Source organism: Impatiens glandulifera, chromosome 3, assembly GCF_907164915.1.
Source record: "Impatiens glandulifera chromosome 3, dImpGla2.1, whole genome shotgun sequence".
Lineage (NCBI taxonomy): Eukaryota > Viridiplantae > Streptophyta > Magnoliopsida > Ericales > Balsaminaceae > Impatiens > Impatiens glandulifera.
Window position 1 is genome coordinate 27,225,104 of NC_061864.1, and position 20,549 is coordinate 27,245,652.

Here is a 20,549-nt window from a genome sequence, read left to right on the forward strand (position 1 = left end):
TTAAAAAATGTTGGTATTGTTGAGATAGTTACAGAAGTGAGGTAACGAGATTAATAATATGAGAGGTTTATTAGGTAACAAAAAAAATTTATTAGTTAACCGAGAAATTAGAGTTTAAAGAGGAAGATGCGTGTGTTTGATGAAAAAAATTAAATAAATGTCTTCTTATCAAATTTTTTTATCATTTTTTATAAATAAGGAAACAATGATGAATGAAAGGAGGAAATCGATCACTTGGCTGTCTCAATCATTGAAGTACTATCATATTCAGACCATAAATTATGACGACAACGAAGAGAATAATAAAGACGATGAAAACAATGACGACCACGAAGATATAAATATTGTTTATTTTAATTTTGTAAATGTAATTTTTATTTATAAATTAAGGTCAAGCCTACTTTGGTATCCTAAAATATTATATTATAGTAGAGAAGAAAAAATTGAACCAACTTGTTCTGAGTAACATTTATGGGACACCATGCCTTTTATGAGGGGATTTATCATGAAAATGCGATCCAATAGTTATTGGGAGCCATACACGTATACACACATACATGCATGCTCATAAATTGGTCCAAATCAACTGTTATACAATCAATTGCTCCATCATAAATCAGTTTTTTTTCAGTTTTTTTTTCATCTAAATCTAGATTCAAATTTTAAAATGTTTGGAAACTAAACTTTATTTAATTGTTTATTCGAAATCAATATATACAAATAAAAATAATTTACTTTACAAATACCTTCTTTTCCATACAAAAAAATCCATTTTTATTTTAAATAAAATGAATCAACAAAATCACAAAGCATTAAAAAAAGATTAAAAAAAAGATGAAGAAAAAAAATGTGAAAATGAGTATACCAACTCTAAATTCTCATCTTATTGAATGATATAAGCTTTGAATTTTTTTTTAATCTTTATGTACTTTACAAACCAAGCAATCCACCAAATGATAATTATGATTGTAGCCACCTTTTATTGATCCAAATACTCCTACATAATTTGATCCAAGACTCTTAAAAGTAGTCATCCCCTCTTCTAGCCTAGTGGCAACAAGAGGTGAATATCCCCCAGGCCTCCATGAGGTCCTGGGTTCGAGCCCGTCAGGCGGCAAGTTCTGCGCCTGGTTAATTGGTTAAGTATGTTTGCGGGCTATGTACTTAACCCGCGGGGATTTGTCGCACTCCATAGGAGTAGCGGAACCCAGCGTTCTCAAAAAAAAAAGTAGTGATTGACATGGTCATAATTCATTCAAAATACTGTACAATAGAATTCACATGGATAAAAAAGATTTCACTTAATTTGTTAGCGGATTGAACTATTATACATAATAAAATTAGAAAAAAAATATTTAGTGTATTCGGTTGACCCTTAGGCCTATAGGTACATTGATGGGCTGCTCTTGGTTTTTTAAGATACTTTGAATGCACAACATGAGATCATCAAAAGCACCAAATTGACCATTCATTTTAGGTTGGTATGTCCTATCCCATGGGCATGTTGGCTTACCCAAAGACATGATAATTAGTCAAGAGGCCACATGTTGGGCATGCCAACCAAAAAACCATTTTTTATGACATTCAAAATTCAGTTTCATGTTTAAGTTTCATAGTTGTCATTAACTAGATGTGTGGAATTACCACATGCTAAATTGTTCTCATCCACCTCATGCCACGGATTCTTTCCTATCGGGTGCATTTAACTCATATGAAGGCTTATGTGCATTCTATTGAGGATGTTCTTGACATCTCAAGCTCTTATTGCAGCCTATTTAGGAAATTTTTTATGATAGCTTTGAAATCCAACTAAAGTCAAATATCTCTTTTATTGATTCCTCCTTACATTTGACGAGCCTAAGAAATGCAATCGCAAACTTTTGTTACCATATTATTCATGATACCATAATTTAGGGTGATCTATGTAGGGTCTCGGTTCACCACGAAAATGATAATAATAATAATTTTGTAAGGTATAAATGTAACCCCATAACTTTATAATTTTTTTCAATTTATTTATCTAATTATTAAAAAAAATGGCAAAATATAAATTTATTCCCTCGTTTTATCTAAAATTTTATCGTTATTTTTTAAGTGACCCCAAAATATTTTCAAGTCCACCCCAACTTAGATTCATAAATCCGTTCCTAACATAATTGATGGACTGGCATGTCGATCCCTTCTAAAAAAAATGTGGTGTTTGTTACATGATATGTGGTAAAAAATAGTTAGAGCCCATATTTTTTTTCTTTCCATTTCCTTTCTATGACTACCTTATTTTTATTATACAACTTTTTATTAGGAAAATATTAAATAGTGAGTGTATCCGAACCATGAATGTTGAATTTAACTAAAACTGTTAGGGATTTAGAAGCTCATAAATCATTCAAAAAATAAGTATTTATTTAAAACAACAATAATGGTTAGGTATTATTATTATATATAAATAATTATGAATCAAATTAATCTAAATAATAATAATAAAATCATGATACTAAAAAAAGTCATAATTATAATAATTCATTTATAAATTCATTTTATTTCTGTAAAATTTGAATATCACAAATTTAAAATTGTAAAAGTTAAAATAATCTAATAATTTATCCAAATTATACTCGTTATTTTTTTTTAAATCTGTCAAATTTTAAGATTTATCTCAATATTTTATCTCTATTGGATTAAAACTAATTGATGTTAATTTTTTATTATAAATTTATATACAATTTTCATTTGTATAAAAATGATAACTAATATCATAGTTTCATTTGAAACAAAATTTATGCTTGAGCTGTTTAGTAAAATTCATAAAGTTCTATGAAGGGAGGTTAATAAAGTGAGAAATTTAATTTAGAACTGGTCGTTTTTGTTTTTTTTAAATAATTTGATGACACGGAAAGACAATGAGATGATAATTTTGAAGATTGTTTTTTTTTTTGGTAAAAAATTTAAAATGTATTAATATATATAAATAAAATAAAAAATAATAATTTCAAATATAAGGTATTTTATTATTTTAATTAATGAATTAAGTTATTTGATTGAATAAATAGGACGAGACAATGTTTGATTTTTTGGGTTAGGTAAGCATGAAAATTTGGTATGCCCTAATTTATAAATAATATTATTAATTTATAATAATATTAAAATAATATTTTGAATTTTTAAATTCAAAATAACCTAAAAATATATTAAGAATCAAATTAGGATTTATTTTGGCGATAACTAAATCCTAATTATAAAAAATAAATAAAAATCCAAAAAGAATTTAAGGTTAAAATATTGTATTTATTTTACCTAAATTAAACCAAAGGAGGGATTGAAATTATTTAGTTATAATTTAAACATAAATTATGTATAATTTATGGCTTAAAATAATTAAATAAATATTCTAAAATACTCAAAAATAAAATAAATTATCATAATTTTTATTATGTTGTCAAAAATATTTTTGTGTATTAAATTGGCGAAGAAAAACGCAAGAAAGTGTTAAAAATTTGATTTCAAATAATTATTTTTATTAAAAATATAAACTGATAATCCTATGTGACGAAATTATGTTTAAATTTTGCAGTAGGATTCAGAGTCATCAGATCAGCGCTGAATTTTCATCCAGCGCCCAAGAAGGCCATGCATTCGGTTGTAATGGAAGCACGCGCGCCCGGTCCACACTGGACATTAACCCTGTTAGACTAATCGTCCAAACGTTGACGGATCGCGAAAGAAACGCAATGACGCGTTTTGATTAAACAAAACGACGTCGTTTTGTTCTTTTTCTTCGCGAGCGCTGAAGGTTGCGCTCGACACCAGCGACCTTCTAGAAAGTTTATCTCCTCCATTTCTCAACCTTATTCCTTCATTCTTTCATCAATGTGCATGTCTCATCCTCGCCGTCATTTCCCCTAGGATCAATAGTAAAAGCTTGCGCTCTACCTAGGCTGTTAAGGATGAAATAGAAACGGGGAAGAACAAGAAAGCCAAATCGAAGTTGAATTCGTCCATGATAATCGACCTAACTTGATATAAATATTCTCTAGATTATCTTATTCCAATCCATCATACAAAATCTCAATTTCATAGTATGATTGAAGATCTTGAAAAATTTCGGCCAGCTAATTTTTGTAAAAATCTGCTCTGGCAATCTAGGTTTCGATCTAGGCTTTGGCAAAACTTCATACACATCATTAGAATATTCTTCAATCATTTGTAAGCTTCCAGACTCACTGTAATTCGAATTGTGATTTGAAATTGGATTTTCCAAGTTTGATAGGGTTGATCATATTTAGGGTTCAATTTCGTGTTTTCTTTATTTGAAATCATTCTCTAGATGATTTTGAAGCTTTCTGTCGGAAAATATTTCATCAATTCAACCTAAATCGAAAAACCCAAATTTGATTTGAAAATTTGAATATTGTGTTCTTGAGCTTTTAAGCTTGAATTTTTTTTATTCAAATAGTTTCTAAACATGTTTGTAAACTTGTTAGGATGATTTCCAAATCATAAAATCAACATCCCAATCATGTTTGATCCAATTAATTTAAAAAAAAAAATTGGTTTGAATTTCAGTTTTAAAAATTATTACAAAACTTGATTGATTTTCTTGTTTTGGTTGTGTTCGACTATAAACATCATTTCAAAGCTGTTGGAACAAGAATTATGCCATGAAATGACCTAAATCAAAAGTTTCCAAATTTTTCCCTAAAAACAATTTTGAAAAATTAATTGTTATTGAGTTCGATTGATCGTATTTAGAGTTAGGGATTATGATCCTTACATTTATATGAGTTGTTTGCAACTTACTGATCATAATTTCATGGTTTGTATCAAAATATACAAACCCGCAATTCTTCATACTAAATGAAGAACACTCGGTCCCTAACGATCGAGTCATGTAGGACTAGGACCGAGAATCTTCAGTCCTGACCGAGACCAAGGACTGAGAAAATCGACCTAGGACCGAGACCTAGGACCGATAATCTTGAATTAGAACCGAGACCTATGACCAGTGTTCTTGAGCAAGAACCGAGGATTCTAACCTAGGACCAAGAGGTCTCACCTAGGACCGAGACTCCCAAGTCCACGACCGAGGAAGCTAGATCTAGGACCGAGACTCTCAGACCTAGGACCGAACAACCTGAACTCAGGACCGAGCCTCCTAAACCCCAGGGCCGAACTTTCTGGTCCCTTGACCAAGTATCCCGAGCCCCGATCTAGACCACCCCCGGTCTAGACCGAGCCTGTCCGAGCCTAGATTGGTAAAAGTAGACTCCCAACCCCAAGCCTTATGGCTCTAGTTCTAAGACCTATTTGGGTCCACCCTTCAAAATCCAAAATTACTTTTGTAATTTTGGAACCCCAATCTATTTTCAAATAATCCCGAAATGTCATAAAATAATATTTAAATATTTTTAGGATATTTCACAAACAAATATTTTGACTAAGCCCCGTTTGGAATTTATTTTTAAAATTTAATATTTTTCTGATATTTTTCAGGTATTATATTTAATCTTATATGAACGCAATTGCAAGTACGATCTTCTAAATAATTTTGTATCATTATTTACGAATCTAAATCTATCATTGTTTAGGACCCCGGACTACTAATTAAAGGAACTAAATGTTATAAATAAATTTTTTGATAGCCAGACTTTTACTTTATGAATAAAACCGTTTTCAATTGGCGCGAAAGATATAGCGCGAAAGTCTTTTCCCGAGCGTAATCAAATAACGAACTCTTATGGAAACTCCAGTATAAAATACGTTTGTAAATGTACATTTTACTGATTTTTCTAAAATAATTTGGTGACTCTGTTTTTAAATAAATAATCTTTTTTTAAAATTAAACATGTTTAAATAATTTAAAATCGGATTTCAAGTCAAATCCCTATATTATTAAAATTTGAATAAAATTAATTATTTTTATATAATTAATTTCAAAGTCCCAAGTATTGTTAAATTTTTTTAAAATAATCTTTTATTTTAAAAAAATATCTGACACGCAAATTAATGTTGAAACTCATTGAATCTTGAGCCACCTCAAGATTCCCCACATTACCACGCGTCATTCACCACGTGTCACGTGTTAAGCTACGAGAACTTATTTTCGATGGTTACATGTTATATAACCCAAAACCGAACCGTGTTTAGAGGAAAACATACTAATTTATTTTACATTTATTGGTACCATAAGATTTTGTCAATGATTTTCTTTATAATTTTTTTTGAAAGGATTATTCATTCATTTGAATAAAAAGTTGTTTTACTTAAATAAATATTGACAGAATAAATCAAATTATACATAATAGAAGTCACCAAAATTTGAGGACGAAGAAAGAACAAGTGTCCTATATTTTTTTAGAATAAAATCTTTATTTATAGATCACTTGTCACATGGATAAAATAAAATTGTTAAAATATGTCAAATCAAAATAGTATGATAATTTATACAAAATATAATAAACAAATAAAGAAACTCAAAATCAGAAAATGAAACATTGGATACAATATATAAAATAAATGGAATAGACAATAAATAAAATTATTATAAAGATATTGAAATATAAGCAAGAATGAATAAAATTATTATAAATAGATTAAATATATGAAAGGAAATAAATAAATTGATTAGAGATGAAATAAATGAGATAGAATGAATAATTAAATTAAAATAATAAAGGAAAAAAACTCTAGATTATAAACTTAAATGATAAGGAGAGATTTGAAGAGAAAATTGAGTTGTTAATTTATTACACATAATTACTATATTATCTTATAACACGCAAATATTACACGCAATCAAACATGGCAGAAGATTTAAACTCAGCAATATAATATACTCCCAATTTTATAAGTTTCTCACCCTAAAAAATTGTCATTCTTATAACTGTTTTACTTATTTGAAAAAAAAGGTTAAATACAATAATTAAGACTTTTAATATATATATATAATTAATATTAAAGACAAGTAACATTTATGATTGACATGTGTCAAAATGGATTATGCCGACAGGTGAATCAATAGAGAGGCGGCGTTGACCTTGGGATCCTTGTATTTATTACAGTGTGCCTAATAAATAATGAAAATCAATTATCCAGTAATTATTGACACTTGACAGCTCTACTCTTTTAATTTAAATATATTTAGATATTTTTTAGTTGATTTGAAAATAACTTATTCAAATGTTAAATCTCTATTAATATAGTTGGTGGGAAATCGATTTTAAAACTTCTAATCAGTTTTATAGTAAATTTTAAATATAGAAGGTATAAACAGTTTGTTTAGATCGGGTTGTACGAGTATAATTAAATAGTTGGGCGGTTTATTTTTGAATTTTTTCAAAAATTCATTCAGAATTACTTCTTAATAATTACATTACTCATTTTCATTAACTAAAATATTAAAATATCTTTTATTTTAAATTATTATTTTTTATTTTACTCATATATATTAATACCTTTTAAGTCTTTTTACCAAAAATAATCATCACCTTCTCAAAATCATTATCAATCATTTTTTTTCCCTCTCTAAGTTTTTTCAAAAATCACAATCCTAACAAGGCCTTGGAGTTGGTTTGTGAAAAATTCAAACCGTTAAATTTTGATTTTATACTGTTTAAAAATGTCCACCTTTTCAGAAGTGTTTTTTTTTAATTTTAATAAATAAATTTTAACTATAAATATTTTTTTCAAAATTTAATCAAATCGGAGAAAAATTTAAAAACTAATTTGTGACTAAAGAGTTGACACCTAAATTTTCTTACAAAATTAGGAAATAAATAAATTATTGACATGTAGAATAATAAGTCAAAAAATATATTCTTTAAAATTCGATACTTTATTATACCGTGAGAAAGGGCATTACTTCTAATACTTTGCAGAAAAACATTTTACATTATTTGTTTTATCGGTTTATTTATCCATTCTTATTCTATCTAAAATGCCCTAAATATTATAAAATTTTTAAATATAATGATAATTATTCACAAATAAATAAACTAATATTTTGAAGGGTGAGAAAAAGAAGAATTTTTTTTATTATATTTATAAATTAATTTTATGATTATAAATAAATAAATCTATAATTTTTGGAGTTTTTAAATTTGGGACCAAAAAATAAAATAAAATATTTAAAAATAAATCCAAATTTTATTTTTATTAAATTTTTTTTTTTTTTTAAATATTAAAACTGAAACGAACAATAGTGAGTTGATTAGCTAACTTCATCTTTGATGTTGGTTGGTTAGCAAACTTTATCTTCAATTTTTAGTTGTTGCAAATCTTACTGTATTATGTGATATTTGTTGGGTTGCAGCTAATACAAATCCGTATTTTTTGTTTCAAAATTTAATTTTGAATATTTTGAATATAAAATTAATGAAATAAATTTAATTTTAAAAAATTATAGTTTATATTAATAGTGAATCTCAAATCAATAGCTTAAATTAAAAAAAATTAAATAGTAAATAAAATAAACCAAGCTTAAATGTGTCAAATTAAAATTTATAAATGGAATTAAAATAAAATTAGAACTTATAAGACGGCCTTAAATATTTCTTAAAAATTGTTAGAATCTTTTGAACACCTAACAAACAATCAAACTACCTCACATATACACAAATGAAAATGTTGGACAAAAATTTGAAACATTAAAAAAAATGGTCCTAAACATGCACATATCAATTATTTTTCTGATTCTAAACATGCACATATTTGTGTGTATTTAAAGTTGTAACAACAATATTTAAATATCAGTTTAAAGACATTAGAGTTTAGCAATAAATCCCAAAGGAGTCTTTATCAAAAAATATTTATTTAGAAAATATTCTAAAAAAATTTTGAAATCATTTTCTATTTTTTGGGATTTTAATAAAATGATTTTAAATCTCAAAATTACAAAAATAATTTTAGAATTTAAAAGTGCAACCAAACAGACCCAACCAGTGTCCTCGATCCTAGGTCAATTTTTATTGGTCGGGGCTAAAATTCTCGGTCATGAGATTGGGACCTCCTCGATCCTAGTTTTGGATTCATAGTCAAGTTGTTAAAGTCTCCTGGTCTTAAGGTTAGAATCCTCAGTCCTAGTTTGAGATTCTTGGTCGGATGCGAAGACCTCCCCGTCCTGAGTTAGAATTTTGGTCATGCGCGAAAATTTTTGGTCGGACCTCTCGGTTCTAGGTTCGAAGATCCTTGGTCAAATTTCTTGGTGTTGACCGAAAATTCTCAGTCCTAACTAAAACTAGTTAGGTTCTTCGGTCCTCAAGAACATCAAAACTACATATTTTATAGTTTTGATTGAGGCTTGGATTATTTGATCCAAGGGCTTGGGTAGCTTCACAAAGCTCTTAGGATCATTATGAACATCATTCTGATGTGTCATTCAATCAGAACGATGATCCATTCAACTAAAACAATTTTGATGTAAACATTGGGTTTTCGCTTTTTGGCTTTATTTAAGTGTAAGGTTCTTTTCATCATCCTACTTTGTTGTTAGCGTCAATGGAATCCACAGAGGCTATTCCAAGGGTGAAAACGGGGTAAGGCAAAGGGACCCCCTCTCTTCTTAACTTTTCGTAGCTATCATGACGATCTTTGAGAGCATCTTCGCGATGTTCCGAAAGAATCGTCCATACATCTTTCACCCAATCTGTGAGGTAGAGGAGGTAACACATTTATGCTTTGCTGACGATTTGTTCATTCTAGCGCACGCAGACGTTGATTCCATTAAAACTATTAGGGCTGCATTAACGTTCTTTTTTGAGGTAACAGGTTTAACTATTAATGAAAGCAAAAGTGTGGCATTTTATGGAGGCGTGAAGACAAAACAAAGCAGTACATCTTCAACATCATGGGCATCAAGGAAGGCAGTTTTCCCATAAGGTACTTAGGAATTCCGTTAACTGCGAAGCAGATTGAGATCTCACACTGCAAGCCGCTGATTGAAAAGGTAAAAAACACGATATCTGGCTGGGCAGCGAAAAAACTTTCTTATGCAGAGAGGATCGAACTTATCAAAACCGTGGTTATGGGCATAGTTGGCTATTGGGCGCAGAAAATGGTCATTCCAAAGAAGGTAATGAAGGAACTCGACACGCTAATGAGAAACTTTATCTGGGGTAGTAGTGGAAGAGGAGGAAAGAAAGTCAAATGGACCGCTCTCTGCAAACCGAAGGACTAGGGAGGCATCGACTTGAAGAACTGTATCGAGTGGAACAAGGCTCTAACCTTCAAGCATCTATGGGCTTTGGAGCGCAATCAGGAGTCACTATGGATCAAATGGGTGCATACGAGGTTTATGAAACACGAAACCAACATCTGGACCTGCAAAATTCACGAAGGTATGAGCTGGTCTCTAAAAAAGATTCTTAAACTAAGAAGCGATATTGCAGATCTTTATGACATCCGACTAGGGGACGGGAAATGCACTCTATTCTGGCACGACCCTTGGTTTGAAAACCAGCCTATCATCGACAAAGAGGAGTTTCAAAATACTCGTATCAGAAGGGACTGCGTAAAAGCGAAAATCAGAGACATCAAAGACGGGAATTGGAACTTGCTCTTGAGAAGATTTCCAGAAGGAAAGAGGATACTTGATCATATAAGTAACATACAACTACACGACAGACCGAATATTTATGAATGGAAAGCTGAGGACAATGGGAAGCTGGTATTGAAGAAAATATGGGAGGTAATCCGGGAAAAAGCGCAGAAAGTAGAATGGGCTCCTCTTGTATGGTCAACGAAGATTATCCCTCGACACCAGTTCATCCTATGGCTCGCCTTCTGGGAAAGACTCAGCACTCGTGATCGTATCAGTAAGTATATGAGCATCCCGGACACGAGCTGTCTTCTATGCATAGGAAATAAAGAAACCATAGATCACTTATTCAGGAGCTGCTGTATTGCTTCGGAGCTTTGGGACAGATTCTATAAAAGCCTGGAGCTGATCAGTTTCCCGAGCGAATGGAATGAAATCAAAGAAGCAGCATTACTCAAAGTCAAGGGAAATAGATTTGCAACAAACGTGTTCAAGTGTGGCTTTGGAGCAGTGGTGTATAACATTTGGCAAGAACGGAATGCAAGGGTATATGACAGAACCCGCAGGAGCATTGACGAGTTATGGAAAGATATTGTATCGGATTGCAGCGCCCTCGTGGGAACATGGAGAAGAATTCCAAGCACAGAGCAGAACTGGAGTATCTGTAGGAACTGGAATTCACCGTTTTTTAAACTCACTAGAATTGAAAGCATTGTAAACAGATAATTCATTTACGTTTTTAGCTTTTTAGCTTTTATTCAGAATGTTACGACTTCCAAATCATTCTAGGCCTGTCTAGAATGATCTCTTAAACTCGTGATTTTTTTTTCCCGTTTTTGGGAATTTTTAATGAAATGACGCTAAGTCGTTTTTTCCCCCAAAAAAAAGTGTAAGGTTCTTGCCAATAGATTACTTATTCTTTATATGTTTGATTGGAAACAAAACATGAAAAATAAAATTTTCATTTTTTATGAAAATTTTGATTTTGATCAAACATGATCCAAACATGTTCCCAACATCATTAGAAATATGTTGGGAACTTGTTGGGCTACTATTAAAAAGCTCAAGAATAGGAAACCCGATTTTAAAATTTTCTAAATTCAAATTTAGGTTTTTGTGTTTTAGATCGATTGATTGGTTTAACTTCAATAAAAAGCTTGCAAATGATTTTATGATCGTTTTTCAATAAAAAAATCCAACAACTAGGCAATATACAAACTTATAAAAACTAAAATATATTAATTTCAATTTAAACTGAAAGATTGAATTAAAGTATGATTTGAAACTTACCAAGGATTTGAGAACACTCTTTAGACCTTAGGAAGCTTTAAGGTCTTACACAGAATTTCCAAAAATCCTTAAGCTTGAAGCTTTAATGGCGGATTTCTGAAACTTTTCAATTGAGGACTTGAGAGTTTATCTCTTGCCTTCAGATTGATCAAGAGAGGTTATTTATAGCCTCTCCAAGTCGGTTGATCGATCAAGTGGACTTTATTTAGTCAAAATCCATCAATGATATGTTGATTATTTTTCTGGACAGTTGTTGGTGTAGGCAACAATGATGCCTCTAGCGTTCTCAAAAAAAAAACAATGTTGCCTCTAGATGTAGGGGAAGTGATCACCAAAGTAGGATGATCATTTCAACTTTTGAACGAAGTCAATTGGTTAAGAAACGACGAAATTTCATCTTTGAAAAATCAAAGATGGCTGCGGATGTTCAATCTCCCAACGTCGCGAGGAAGACGAAGACGCAGGTCATAACGACATCATCTCGGGCTTCCACGTTTGAGTGTCAAGGGAGAGACAAAACAATGTCGTGTTTGGGAGTGTGTTCGATCGCGGAGCATTCCATCTGCATTTTGTCAGCGCGCAGGCGTTCCGTCTACGTTGGAGGAGACGTTGTTGGAGTAGCTGTTTGATGATTCGCTACTTCGCATGTGCGTCCTCTTCTATTGTAAATGGGCGATGCAATGCGCTTTTGGGCGTTGGATTAAAATATAGCCCCTATCCAAAGGCTGTGGCCTCTATTGCAGCGCTTCTTCTGGATTTTGGCTACACCCGATTAATAATATATATTTTTTATTTAACCTTAATGGTTTGTTTGAAATTGATTTTTTTATTCATCCTTTTGACTTTATTTTTAAATATTTTAAAATATACAAAATATTTAAAATAAATATGGCATATATTTTTCCAGATTATTATTATTATTATTTTTATATTTTTGGATTTAATAAATCATTTATTTGGGATAAAATAAATACAACATTTATCCTAAATTATTTATTTTAATCCCTTTTATTTTTCTAAAATTAATTTGAGACAAAATGAATATAACATTTATTCCAAATTATTTTATTTATTTTTTTGGTCATTATCCTTACATAATCTACGATTTAATTATTATAATAATTAATCTAATTAATTATTTGATTATATTTTAAATTTGATTTTAATTATTTTTAATTTTATTTATTAAAAAAAATCAAAAATAATTATTTTTAAATTTATAAATTAGGTAGATAGATTTTTAGTGCTTACAGTATAATTTTATCCTTAAAGAGTTTCAAATTGTAAGATTTAAAAGTAAACATCTAAAATTTTAATTATCCCAAATAAATGGCTCATTTAACCTTCTACTTAAAAATAAAATAAGAAGTAGTAGTCCACAAATTCAGTTTAAAAAGTTTTTTTTATTCAATCAAGCAATCAAAGTTTGTGCAAAATCACAAAACAAATGGATGGAAAAGTAAATTAATCAAAAAGTTTCAATATAAATTATGACAAATGTTTATATAAGTTAACAATAAAATCATAAAGAACAAATTTCAAATGTAATATCAACATCAACAACTCAAAATAAGAGCAATTGTGATCCACAAACTCTCTCATTACTCAAGTAGGACAAGGTCTAATTGGCCATAGATCTTTTGCTTCTCTCATTTTTATTAAAAAGATTGGTTAGAATTTCACTTATTTATTAATAAAATTGCAATCAACTGTTATCGTACATTAATTATTGAGAATAACAAAATAAATAGCAAATTATCAAGGTACAAAAATCATCTAAAATTTTCAAAGATAAAAAAGAACTATCAAATTCAATAATCTCAATATAAAAAAATGAGGCAACGAATTAAGTATGTAGCCCGAAAACATACTTAACCATTTAATCAGCAGCAAAATTTGATAAAGTATACTCTTGGACCTAAGTTCATACCAAAGAAATGCACATTATAATAACTTATTTGATTAATATATCAGTAACACATTATCATTTCTATTTTCTTTTATCAAATTATTAATTTAAATAATAAATATCATTCCTTTAATTTCTATATTATTTTATTATTGATCTAATAAAAAAAAATTACATAAAAAATCTGAAAACATATTTCAATATAAACCCAAATCAAACAAACCCCTTAGTTTATTTCCAAATAGATTAGTTAACCCATTACTTATATGTATTCTTTTAATAACATCATTAACATGATTATGAATGCCACACATAGGAATAGCAATGGGGTAGGGATATCAATTGGACAGGGAAATTCCCGCACCTATCAATTTTTTTCAGTTTTGGGAAATAACGTAGGTCACCGTTAATAATATTTATTTTTTAAATTAATAAAAATTATAAAATAAAATTATATAAATGAAAATTTTAATATAATATATATTAAAATATATTAAAATTTTATATTATTATAAATAAATAATTTTAATACTTTTATAAAATATAGTAAATAAATAAATATATTTAATTATGTTTATAGTGTTCGGGACGGATCGAAACGGGGAAACAAATATCATCCTATCCCATTCCATCACATCCCGTTTGATTTCGAGAAAAAACCGTCCCAAATAGAATAATTCAGTTCAATTATTGCAGATAGATTACAAATTGCCACCCATGACCGCACAATACTGCAAATTAAGTCCAAGAACATTAAAAGCTTTTCTTGTATTAGATAAAATCATTAACCATAAGCATCAAAAGTCAAACCCTTATCTTTTGAGGCAGTCATTCAATATGTCCCGCCCTGTTCTTCTTGTCACACTAATAATGACGGGTTTGATGTTGGGTTATTTTAAAGTTTTTATTAATCAAATCAATTTATTCATTAAATAAAATATATTAATTTTATTATTAATTAATTTAAAAGTTATTTAAGCAATTAATTCAACTTAAAAAAAACAATTTTTTTATAAAAACATATCAAACAAGTTGAAAAAAATGACAAATAACAAAATCAAAAGAGCTTAATCTTGTTTGGATTAAAACAAAATTAAACATCATTTCACTCACCCTTATTTATCACATCACTCAATTCATTAATCAAAATACTAATACTTTATGACCTTGTTCGGTATGAATTTTTAAATAATTCAAACAAAATCAAACATCATTTCACCCATCTCTCATTTATCACATTACTCAAATCATTAACCAAAACACTAAAATACCTTATATTTTAAATTATTATTTTTAAAGTTTTTTTTATTAAAATAATCATTATATACTAAAAATTATTAACAATTATAATTTTCAATCTCTAGATCTTTTAAATTACCCAATTGGAACAAAACCTATATTTTAAATTTTAAATTTTATTTTTATATATTAATATCTTTTAAAGTATTTTTTTTTATCAAAAATATTATTTCCTTAAAATTATTAATATTTTTTTACCCTGTTAGTCAAATCACTTCGAACAAGCTCTTAATATTATATAATATGATTTGAATGTTAGATAATACTAATTTATAAAAATAATAACCCCAACATTTGAGGTCATTGAAAATACATTTACCTAGAATATTAGTCAAATCATTTTTTTTTAGTTTACTGACTAGTTATGTACACAATATTAGAATTAGATAATCAATTGGAACAATTCAATTCACTTCATTTCACTTGGAATATAATGTTTAGCTTATATACGTTTAGAGTGTAAATGAGCCGAGCCGTTCGTGAACCGCTCGGTCAAAGATCGATTCGAGTTCGGTCAAAATCGAATTCGAGCCGAACTCGAATAAGCTCGTTTAAAATTCGAACCGAATTCGAACTTAAGTAAGACTCGCTTGATGGCTCGTTGAGCTTTTTCGAGCCTAATCATATTTTTTTTTATTATATTTTATTTTTTAATGAAAATTTAAAACACCGGCTTATTATTTATTATACCAATACCAAAATTATTGGTGCATAAAAAGTAAATTTTTAATATTTTGGTATATCAAGATATACCAAAATAATATTTATAAATTAAAAAATATATATTATATAATACTTATAAAAAAATAAATATATTAATATTAATTTAATTACGGAAATATATTTTTTAAAAATCAAATAAAAAAATATAATTATATTGTAATATTATTTAATATATGTAATCTTAATATATTATATTTTATAAGATATAAAGGTATTTTTATTTTACTATAAAGTATCTTATTTTTCAAAACTATTTTGCAAGAAGACTAAAAAGACTGCCCATTGATACTTCTTCAACAAACTTACATCTCGTTTTGAAGCCCTAAATCTCGCTCTGGTAAAATCCTAAATCTTGTTCAGTTATTGCTCTCTTTAAGCACTAAATCTATATAGTAGTTGTTGACATAACCCATTTTTAATATAAGATATTTATATATAAATATATTTAAATTCGAACTTCGAGCTTATCGAGCCTATCAAGCCGAACTCGAGCCTATGATTATTTGATTGAGCCGAGTTCGAGCTTAATATTAAAAGCTCGATCGAGCTCGAGCTCGAGTCGAGCCGAACTCGAGTCAGGGCTAGTTTGAGTTCGACTCAGCTCCTTTACACCCCTAGATACGGTTATATTAGATATGGTTCGGTTGGAGTTATTAAAATAACTTAGAGAGGAAAAAAACGGATAATTTGTGATAAATTTGAGAAAGTTATAATGTATTTTTGTTTTGATAAAAGACTTAAAAAGATATTAATATATATAAATAAAATAAAAAATAATAATTTAAAATAGAATATATTTTAGTATTTTGGTAAATAAATCGATTGATTTGATAAATAAGATGGAGTGAAATGATGTTTGATTTTTTTGAGTTACTTGAATAAACAAAAACCGAACAAATCCTTATATATTTACAATGATATTAAAATTTTAAGTTTCTTATTTTTATTTATTTCTCCATAATAAAAAAAATCCTTAATTTCCAAATAATCTATTTTATAAGTATTTGATCAAAATGATTGCTACAAGTTAAGGCCTCAAAATTGGGCTGCCATGTTATTCTACCAATTAAATAAGAAATAATAATTAATTTTTTTTAACATGATAAACAAAATTAAAATTGGGAATTACATAGCTTTCCATGTCCATAGGTATATTGATAATTAATTAATTTTTTTACTAATAAGGTACATTTTTTTTGGTTGGTTCTTTGACAAAAGTACAAATTATTTCCTTAATTAAAAAAAAAAAAATACAAGTTATTTATCTTTACAAAAGACCAGTTATAAACAAGAAGCCTCTCAAAATGGTTGAACAAAGCCCAAGAAGATTGGGCTCAACTAATCTTATCTAGTAGACCCAGCCCATATACAAGCCTATTGAGAAAAGAAACTGTACTATCCTGTTGACAGATTCTCCGTAAATATTTAGGACACACTATATTATGTTGCCACGTGTCCCATGTCGGGTCCCACAGACATATTTCTCCGTTTCTATTGGATAATATTTGTTCAATTTCAAATTGTAACATACATACGACTTTTCTTAATAATCCCAAAACCCTAATTTCTTAACCCCCAAACCCTGTCCAAAACCCTAAGCGGCACTGCCCTAACGCCCACTTCTCTATCTATCTATTTATAAACTGATCAGTTTTCGAAGAGAAATTTGTCATCTTTGAAAAAATGGTAGCTGATAAGGGGAAGAAGCAGAAGGTTGGAGATGAAGAACAAGTTGTTGATGGAGACCTCGTTCTTTCCATCGAGAAGTTGCAGGAGATTCAAGATCAACTCGAACAAGTAAGCCTTATGCTTTCGTTTATCTGAATCTTGTTTCACATTCGAACTGTGTTCTTCAATTCTTGATAGAGTTAGGAAACAGAGAGAATGTAGTAGATCTTTTAATAGAAAAATCTCTCAGATTTTGTCTTCATCGTGTTTTTTAATCTGGGTTGTATATATAATCTTGAATTAGATATTAATCCTTTGAATTGTTTCATGGTGTTCAAAACTGTGTTCTTTCAATATTACAGTAGAATGGTAAAAACATGTATCATGATGATGCTCAGATATGCTAATTTTTAGATATTTTTATGATTGTAGATCAATGAAGAAGCAAATGAAAAAGTTATGGAAGTAGAGCAAAAGTACAGCTTGTTAAGGAAGCCTGTTTATGATAAGAGGAATGAGATAGTAAAGTCTATACCTGATTTCTGGTTAACAGCGGTAAACAATCTCCTGTACTAAATTTGTTAACATATTTAGATCTATTGTTGTTTGTGGGATGTGTTAATTAATTTGCTGTGATTCTATGATTGTAGTTCTTGAGCCATCCTGCTCTTGGTGATCTATTAACCGAAGAAGATGGGAAGGTTTAACTCTATGCTTTCATTTAGATGAAGATCTAGTTCTGATTTTTTTTCTCATTCTGGTCATAATTATTATGGAGTTCTTGTGATGCTGATTTGTGGAATAACTTTTAATGCTTTTATGTTCAGATTTTCAAATATCTAAGTTCATTGGAAGTGGAAGATACTAAAGATGTTAAGGCGGGTTACTCCATCTCATTTGTAAGTCGTTTTGAGTTATCATCTGTTTCGGTTAAAATTAAATTCCTGATTTTTGCCCACATTGTATCTTGTTGGCTTCATGAATTTGCTGCATTTGGTTGTTAAGACACTGTACTGATCTTGATTGATCTCTTTTGCTTCCTAGATTTTCAACCCAAATCCTTACTTTGAAGATAGCAAGCTCACAAAGACTTTCACTTTCCTAGATGAAGGAACAATCAAAACAACTGCCACATCAATTAAGTGGAAGGAGGGAATGGTATGAGATTTTTTCTTACTTATGTCATGGTAATTGTGTCATTTCATCCTAATGAATGATGTTTTAATTGAGCAGGGTATTCCTAATGGAGTTGTTCATGAGAAGAAAGGCAAGCGATCTCTTGCCGAGGAAAGGTGGTTTTCTATCTCTTGCATTCAATAATATTAATATTCGTCGATTGATCAGGAATGTTTTTTCTATTTAATTTGTTGCATTTTGGTAAATATGCTCTCTTTTTCATACGAGTACAAGGACGTTGAGCATTTGCAAACACTTTACATTTCCATGTTGTTTATTAATGAGTTATGCCCATTTGGAAACACTTTTACATTCTGGATCTGAATCCGGATCCAAATGGGAAACTGCCAATGAATTTTTAATCCAAACGGCCCAATTTTTAAAAGAATTGCTATGATGAAGTTCATGATAGGAAAATAACAAACAGTCTTAGAAAATAAAATGTGCACTCATTTTGTTCACTGCTTGAAACACAGCTTTTTCACTTGGTTCAATGAAGCTCTGCATATGGATGATATTCAAGATGAGGTAAAGATTTTACATTTAAACTCTGGTTCTCCTTAAGATTTTAATATTTGTTACTGGTACTTAAGTATATTTTCTTTTTGCAGGTTGCTGAGGTAATCAAGGATGATTTATGGCCAAGTCCCCTGACTTATTTTAACAATGTACATTTTCTTCTTTTCCTTGCCCCTTTTTCTGACTCTTTTTATTTTTGAATCTGAAGTTCTAAGTATTTTTTTGGGTATTACAGGATGGTGATGATGATGATGAAGAAGAAGGGGGGGAGTTCGTGTTCGAGGATGAGGATGAGGTAAATAATACGGTAGATTTGTTTTTTAGGTTTTTAGTTTTTTAGTTTTTCATGTATTAAATGGATTGCTATATATTCTTATCAATCATTCTTGCTCTCCTTTTTTCAGGAGAAGGGAAGTGATGGATCAGAAGACGATGATGACGAACAAGATGATGGAGAGGAGAGCGATGAAGATGGAAATTGAACACTCTTAAATTGATTTGCTTTTGATTTGTATGGGTGTCCCTAGTATGTTTTGGCTTGTGTAAAAAGGTCTTTTGAGGGCGCCATTAAATGAACCAAAGCTAGCAATACTTACCTTTTATAGTAGACAAGGATGCTTATTTATGTGGTGACATAACTTCATTGTTCCATTTTTGTTCTTTACTTACATAGCTTTGTTATGAATTTATAAATTGGTGTTTGGCTATAGTATTTGATTTACTATTAAATTTTGGGGTTTTGATTATTTGCTGTATTTTATCTATTATTGGATTTGTTTCCTATGTTTAAAATGAACTTTGTTTATAATTTTTGCTGGCTTATTTGCAATTCATATTAGGGACCATAACCTTGCTGTTCCAACTGGTTAAATCTTCTAGAGGTTTTAGGTTTTGTTCTTTCCTTCTCTGATCAAGGATGTTGTTTCATTTGACAATTAGATTTATCCATCAAATTTGAAACATGTGACATTCATCTAAATGTGGATAATTTCAGCATTTAGAATTTCTCTATCATAGAGTTCATCTTGAGTTACCCATTTTTATTGTTCCCATCTTTACAATTCACATTGATTTTGAGTTCTTGTTCAAAACCAATATCATTAACTATTAATATGTCCTCTTATCATTTTCTCTCTTTATATTCACTTGGCAAAGTATGTACTCAAAAGTGTTAACTTCTATGGACTGGTAACTCCCATATAATCAAATTCAGAAACTACTTATATGTGATTATATTTCGTCTCACTTTTTAATTATAACTCGCTTCAATTACACCATTTGTCGCGTTATAAAACTCTTTCTAGGGTGACTTGATTTTCATCTAAATTTTTTATCCCTTTGAAATCTTGTATTCTTTCTTATAAGAGTAATGAACTCTTAATTAAATTTTCCTCACTTAAAGAGCTTGTTTGATGTGGATAGATTTCTAAATAA

The 20,549-nt window shown here is 29.3% G+C and overlaps 1 protein-coding gene across 1 annotated transcript; it reads left to right on the forward strand.

Moving 5' to 3' along the window:
• The first annotated feature begins 17,322 nt into the window (after positions 1-17,322).
• Positions 17,323-19,844, forward strand: LOC124931258 (NAP1-related protein 2-like). Its single transcript, XM_047471686.1, has 10 exons — positions 17,323-17,549; positions 17,853-17,975; positions 18,071-18,121; positions 18,248-18,319; positions 18,465-18,578; positions 18,654-18,712; positions 19,073-19,124; positions 19,208-19,264; positions 19,351-19,410; positions 19,520-19,844. The coding sequence occupies exons 1-10, from the start codon at positions 17,436-17,438 to the stop codon at positions 19,595-19,597; spliced, it is 780 nt and encodes a 259-aa protein (XP_047327642.1). The 5' UTR covers positions 17,323-17,435; the 3' UTR covers positions 19,598-19,844.
• The last annotated feature ends 705 nt before the right edge of the window (positions 19,845-20,549 follow it).

What these genes read in the sequence shown, in the direction of transcription:
- LOC124931258 (XM_047471686.1), top strand. Translation starts at nt 17,436, where the DNA reads ATGGTAGCTGATAAGGGGAAGAAGCAGAAGGTTGGAGATGAAGAACAA. An exon ending in CTGATTTCTGGTTAACAGCG is followed by an intron (nt 17,976 to 18,070) that starts GTAAACAATCTC and finishes CTATGATTGTAG; the next exon opens with TTCTTGAGCCATCCTGCTCT. An exon ending in CGGGTTACTCCATCTCATTT is followed by an intron (nt 18,320 to 18,464) that starts GTAAGTCGTTTT and finishes TTTGCTTCCTAG; the next exon opens with ATTTTCAACCCAAATCCTTA.